Source organism: Vicia villosa, linkage group LG1 (genome assembly GCF_029867415.1).
Source record: "Vicia villosa cultivar HV-30 ecotype Madison, WI linkage group LG1, Vvil1.0, whole genome shotgun sequence".
NCBI lineage: Eukaryota > Viridiplantae > Streptophyta > Magnoliopsida > Fabales > Fabaceae > Vicia > Vicia villosa.
Window position 1 is genome coordinate 50,737,317 of NC_081180.1, and position 6,250 is coordinate 50,743,566.

The 6,250-nt window shown below is 33.7% G+C and overlaps 1 protein-coding gene across 1 annotated transcript; it reads right to left on the reverse strand.

Moving 5' to 3' along the window:
• Positions 1 to 2,618: 2,618 nt before the first annotated feature.
• On the reverse strand, positions 2,619 to 5,781 carry LOC131637564 (methylsterol monooxygenase 1-1-like). The gene is made up of 5 exons (XM_058908164.1): positions 5,247 to 5,781; positions 4,829 to 5,151; positions 3,391 to 3,538; positions 3,253 to 3,285; positions 2,619 to 3,070 (listed from the first exon to the last, which is right to left on the reverse strand). The coding sequence occupies exons 1-5, from the start codon at positions 5,574 to 5,576 to the stop codon at positions 2,993 to 2,995; spliced, it is 912 nt and encodes a 303-aa protein (XP_058764147.1). The 5' UTR covers positions 5,577 to 5,781; the 3' UTR covers positions 2,619 to 2,992.
• Positions 5,782 to 6,250: the final 469 nt, after the last annotated feature.

A 6,250-nucleotide genomic window follows, 5' to 3' on the forward strand; every position in this document is an offset into this window, starting at 1 on the left:
CTGTAAAATTATCTGAATTTATAATTTCTCCACTATCACTGGTGCTGTTATTGCTGTTGTTTATGTTATTCCCTTTTCCACTTATTGTTATGCGGCCTATTCCTTTCTCCAGCGGTGTTAATATAGCAATATCCCATACATCCTTCATAGCTCTAGCCAATAAAAACTTGCCCAGGCTTTATAATTTTTCTGGCTCCGCCACTGTATATATATATATATATATATATATATATATATATATATATATATATATATTTTAAACATTACTTATATACGTTTATGATGACTCTCTACTTATATTATGTTGCATTTATCCATTACATCATTTTTATAAAATTAAAACAGTAATATTAAAATACGGGTCGGACTGACCTATTGGACCGCACGAGCCTTTAAGAAATGGACCGAATCCATTTTATGTAGTCCATTAAGTAATTGAGTCGGACAAAGCTAAACATATTGACCCACCAGACCGAAGCGAACTGAGACCGGTCCATTTGAAAACTCTATAGAAACATGTGATAAAAAAAAATTATTATTAAAATGGGCAAACCACTATTTTTGGAGAGTTTCATTTGAGACGTGTACACCTTACCGTGTCATTGGGCCATTCTCAATTGATACGTAAGCATTTTTCTCTGAGTTAATGCTATTAACCTAAGATATCACTTATTACACCCTATGATTTATTTACACATTGAGGCAAAATTTTAAAAATACCTTAAAATTAAAATTTAAATTTCAGAAGCATCAAATATCAAATATATAATAAATTTTCTCTGAAACACTCCAAAACTAAGTTAAAAATAAAGACTGGATGTTGAAATCCAAATTAAAAACTTCAGAATAATCAAATATCAAATATATAATAAATTTTCTCTGAAACACTCCAAAACTAAGTTAAAAATAAAGACTGGATGTTGAAATCCAAATTAAAAACTTCAGAATATTGAAATTTAGGTGCACCTTATTATATCACATCAAAATTCAAACTCAAAAACTACGGAAATACTAAAGAATCAATACATATTTCAATGTCAAATTAAATTAATGGATATTGAAATTGAAACACATTCATTTGAGTATTCACACCCTTACCTTTCCCTCTTCCTTCTCTTTCATTCCATCAAATTCAAATAAGTGAGAATAAGTAAAAACAAAGCTCACCACTGAGTCACTGACTACTCATGAACGAGTGTTGCGGTTGTTCGAATATATGCAGAACATATCTAAAAACTCCATAATTGTTGTTCCTATAACTGTCCTCCATAGAGATATTGATGAGACACTTGCGGATGTACATAGTGTGTCAACTCTTCGTCCATGGAGTATGGTTTACATTTACATCCAATATTTTTATAGAATGTTTCATCCTTACAGGACACCAGATGTAGAAGGAGATTCCCCTAGACAAACTCATCAAGAAATACTAGAATAGGAATAGATAGACCATGTCGTGGATGTACTTCTGGCATGTCAGGGTATTATTGCTATTGGAAGAGGCCATAGCTTGGGACAAGTTTCAAAAAGTCACTCTTGATAGGATCACTCTACAGACAATCTTAGCAGAGACACAACATGCATTGCAGTAAATGAAGCAAGGAGGAACATGGACATTAGATATATCCAATAGTGACATTGTATGATGTGTTGTATTTTATAAACACTGATGTATGGTTTATCAAAATTATGTTTTGACAATTTGATATTATGATGAATGATTATAGTCAATCGTAGGTATGATTTAAAAATGACTTATAATATATAATTTATTAATAATGAAAATTTCTTCAAAGGTATTGCCAAAGGGGACAAATACTATTTTGGAGTTTATCTGAATTTGAAATTCGAATTTACCGTATTTTTAAGCATCTTGTGATAAAATACAGACGCAAACCGATCCAAGGAATTTATCGGAAAATTGAAATCTAAATTTAAAAAGAATGTCAGGAGATTAAAATTCAGACAGTTTGTTGGAAAAAATAAAATGCCTATTTAATAGTGTTGGAAAAATAAGATGCCTATTTAGTTAAGTGATTTTGTAGTAAAATGGATCCTTCCTGATCTCTATCTCAACACGCTGCAAAGTGCATTTTTGATCACTACAATGTGATGAACACCACCCTCGGGACCATAGTGATTGAGAGATTATAGTGATTAAGAAACTCAAGAGTAAGAAATTTAATTAGATTTTCGTCTGATTCAAGAACCAAAACGAGAGCCTATGACATGTTAAATTTTAAAGGATCAAAATGGTAGTTTGCCATTATTGAAGTTCACTCTTCTTTCTTTTTAACATTCTATCTTCAATAACCACTTGTCCACAACCTTCTTTTCATGCTATCTGCGTTTCAAAAAATATAACTTTGGGCTACTTTTAAAATTTAGATTAATTTGGATAGTTATTCAGTTCATGGTTATTGTGGTTATTTTGCACACCCCTATATCTGACTATTCCAATTTTTTGAAACTTGCTTTAAATGTTCAGTTAATTCACACTGAAAAAAAAAAAAAATCATTGAGCAAATGTGTTCACATAACTTGACTTTTGGGTTCCAGACTCAATCCATCAGGTAGAAGGGACATTACTGATTACATGTTCACGAACAGCTATTACATAAAACCAAACTTCCAAATTTTATTCTGCTTTTCGAATTACTTCCCAGAGGAGAAACGAGGAACAAGGAACGAAGCGTGTCTCATATTTCTAGAATTTAATTTACAGCCCACTGGAAAATGATCATTCTTGCATCGACATAAAGCAAAACTAAATGTTAGATTTCCAAAACATAAAAGCAGAAGAAACGCTTCCCCCACCCACTCTTGTAAAACAAAATCACAATCCCTAAAGCTCCATTCTACTAGTCTTCATCCTGAAGATAAACCCAAGACAAATATTTTACTAGTACTATTTATCCGTCAACGAGAAATTTAGGTAGTTTTGAAGGGCCGGCATACAATACGTTTTGATACCACCAACAGTGCTTCCATCTCACTCGGATTTATTATAATCTTGTGCATCAAATGATCCTCCATTCTGTGCAGCACCATTTGTCAAATCTTCCTTCAGCTAAATCAAATCACAAAGGGACAATGAAGTGGATAAAAAGGTCAATAATTGCATATTGTATTGTTTTATAGTATACCAATACCAAACAAAAAGAGAAATGTCAAAGGGATTCGAGTAAAATGAAAATGTTCTTAAGCTAATTAAAGCCACAAGTTCTAAATGGTAATGCTGAATAAACTTACATTTCTTAGTATCTTCTTCTGATACCGAAAACCCTGTGATTATAAACAAAATAAGAATGTTGCAAGTCAATTTGACACGTGGAGAAAAATAATAAGATATATATGTAAAGAAGAAGAATTCCAGAATCATGATATAACCTTGTCAGTTCCATAGATGTAATCGCAGTACGTGAAAACTGATGCAAAATTGCTTTGGCTTTGTCCTCCAACATAATGATGGTAATCATGATGCTCGGAGCCACCATAAAATGGAATATATTTCGTGGGATTCCAGGGGAAGTCATACCTTACATTTATAAGGAAGGCAATAAAACATAGAAATCAGATACAAAATTTCAATTTCAAATTCACTAGAGATAAAATCCTTCAAGTTGCAAGCACAACCAGGATATTCCATCTCAGCAAAGCTAGTTTCCATTTAAAAGCAAAGGCTAATCACTAACCTGATACAATAAGGCATTCTATAACTAAAAAAATTACAGCATCAATAGCAAATTAACTGCATAAGTGAATTATAGAATTTGGTTGAACTTCAATTTTTCTATTCAATCCTACTATGTACATGTATATGTATGTATTGTTGAGGTGGCAAACACCAGAGATTCATAGTTAGGAACAGCTTTTATATTATTATACTATAAAAGCAAAAAACTTGTGAAGAGGTTTGTCTTGGGCAAACTTAAGTAGACTCTTCTACACTCTTGAAACAGTATAAACTATCAAAGGTCTATCCTAGAAATATTTCAATTGGACTTCTTGCAACTGGTTAGATTAACTTTTAACATAATGTAGTAAGTTTTCGTTGTTAGAAGAGAAGTACCACCCAAGATCGCTTGCATAAGATGATTTGGGTTGCTTCCAGTATGAACAGAGATTGGTCAAATCTGGCATTGGAAATGCAACAGAGTCAAGTTTTTGAGAGAGTTTTGTCGTCTATTGCAATCTTACCCAACTTTAAGAGTTAATTTTTCCAGTTGCGTGCAGAGAATATCCAATTTACACAGTAAAAAAATAGAGTACCTCAACCTCATGAGACTTATCAAATCTTAATGAAATCGAAAACAGACAAATGAATCGCCATGTTTAAGCCATATTATCATTTTAACTATACCCCTACTCCTCTCATTGTAGCTAACACCGAAAATTGTCATATACTATCCTTTCATCATCATAAATGAATGCGGCAAGGAAGGACAGAACAGACATAACAGTAAACAAAGTAAACCAGTCAAACACCGAAAACATCCTTATACTTTCACTTTACCCATAACCCAACAACAACCCCAATTGCAACTGTATCAACCGCATTTATCCATATTAATCTTACTTCAAAACACAGATCACAACAACATTATAATTGTTTAATAAAAAACATACACAAAACAAAAGAAGTAAAAAGGTGTATGAAATGCAATCATAGATCTCACTATCTCAGGCCCCCTAAAAGAAAAAAAGCAACCCACTATTAAAGATCCTTGAAATCCAAACACTTTCCAAAAGTACATTCATTAAGATTTGCTAAAAAAAATCAACCAAAAAAAATTAAAAAAAAATTGAAAAGGACAGAAAGATGTACCCGCTATGCGTATCAATAGCTTCAACTTGGCGCAATGCTATCCACAACCAAAACGTAATCATGTGACCAGGTGCCAACGCAGGTCCAAGAAAAGACGGAATCCCAAGTATCAAGATCTCCGCCCAGTGAGCATACGGCGCCGCAAATCCAATCGGAGCTTGATACTCATGATGAACGCGATGAATCTTCTCGTAACCCCATTTATTATGCAGAAACCTATGGATCCAGTAATTCGTATAATCCTCCACCAAAAAATACACCACCAATTGCGATAAGATCTCCCATCCAGACGGTAACGGTAACCCTGCCCTAATCCCAATCATCTGAAAAACCAAAAATAAATCATCCACAATTAACAAAATGTGTGATTATAACCGTAATTGTTGTAATTGTTAGTGTGATAGTGAATGAAAATGACCTTGATGGAAGGATACGAAACGAGCTGAAGAGGACCAACTACAAGGAAGAACATAACCATAACATCTTTGTAGCAATTGAGCATTTCATGGAGGGACAATCGAACTTTCGGCTGGATCTTGTAAGAATCGAAGGGGTACAATCGCTTAATCTCGAGAAAAACGAGAGGGAGAGGGACGAGGGAGAAGATTAGGAAAAGGAAGAGAATGTTGTGGCAGAAGAGAAAGTAATCGGATTTTGTGGCGGAGTAATTGAACCAGAGGGTTTCAGCGAAGGTGAGGTTGCGGCCGAGGGCGATCTCGGCGTCGTGAAGGGAATGATAGGGAATCATCGTCGTCGACGTCGCCGGAGAGAAACCAAACCCTAGGTAGAAGTGCCGGCGGCGGCGAGAAAGGGGGTGTAGATTTGGGATGTAGAGAGATTGTGGGGTGGATGCTGCGCTGGAACGTTTGTCTGTTAACGCGCAGTTATATTTTGCGGGAATTTTTAAAAAAATACACGTCTCTTATTTATAGAGTCGCTAGAATATTCCGATGTTTTTTACTCTATGCGTTTGTTCTGTGAACTGATTTTTTATTTTTTGTGATCGGGAGAGACGTAAAGACAACAACACTTTACTACTTGTATTTATTATTACACTTTTTATATTTTATATGGCTTAAATGTCTTGTCATGCAGATATCAGAATCCCCTTTATTTTTGCACATGACTGCCACTACAATACAAGTGAGTAGTAGTGAATGATCATGTGATTTGAAGGTAATTCTATGGAGAGATATATATTTATGGTGAAATTTGGGAGTAAAATGTTAAATTTGATAAGTGATTCTATGAGATATTATTAAATAAATATTTTTAAGGGTTTTCTAGGATATGGACAATTAATACACCAAGAGTAATGCTAATATGTGTCATAAGGGCACATGTTAAGAAATCTATATTTTAAAAAAAAATTGAATAAAAAAAATAAAATTAATTATATATTTGTAATTTATTCACTACATA

Excerpts from the sequence above, each read along its gene's own strand:
- LOC131637564 (XM_058908164.1), bottom strand. The coding sequence starts at position 5,576 with ATGATTCCCTATCATTCCCTTCACGACGCCGAGATCGCCCTCGGCCGC. Across the intron at positions 3,539-4,828 it reads GCTATTGATACGCATAGCGG|GTATGACTTCCCCTGGAATC; the intron begins GTACATCTTTCT and ends TATAAATGTAAG. Across the intron at positions 3,286-3,390 it reads ACATCTATGGAACTGACAAG|GGTTTTCGGTATCAGAAGAA; the intron begins GTTATATCATGA and ends TTATAATCACAG.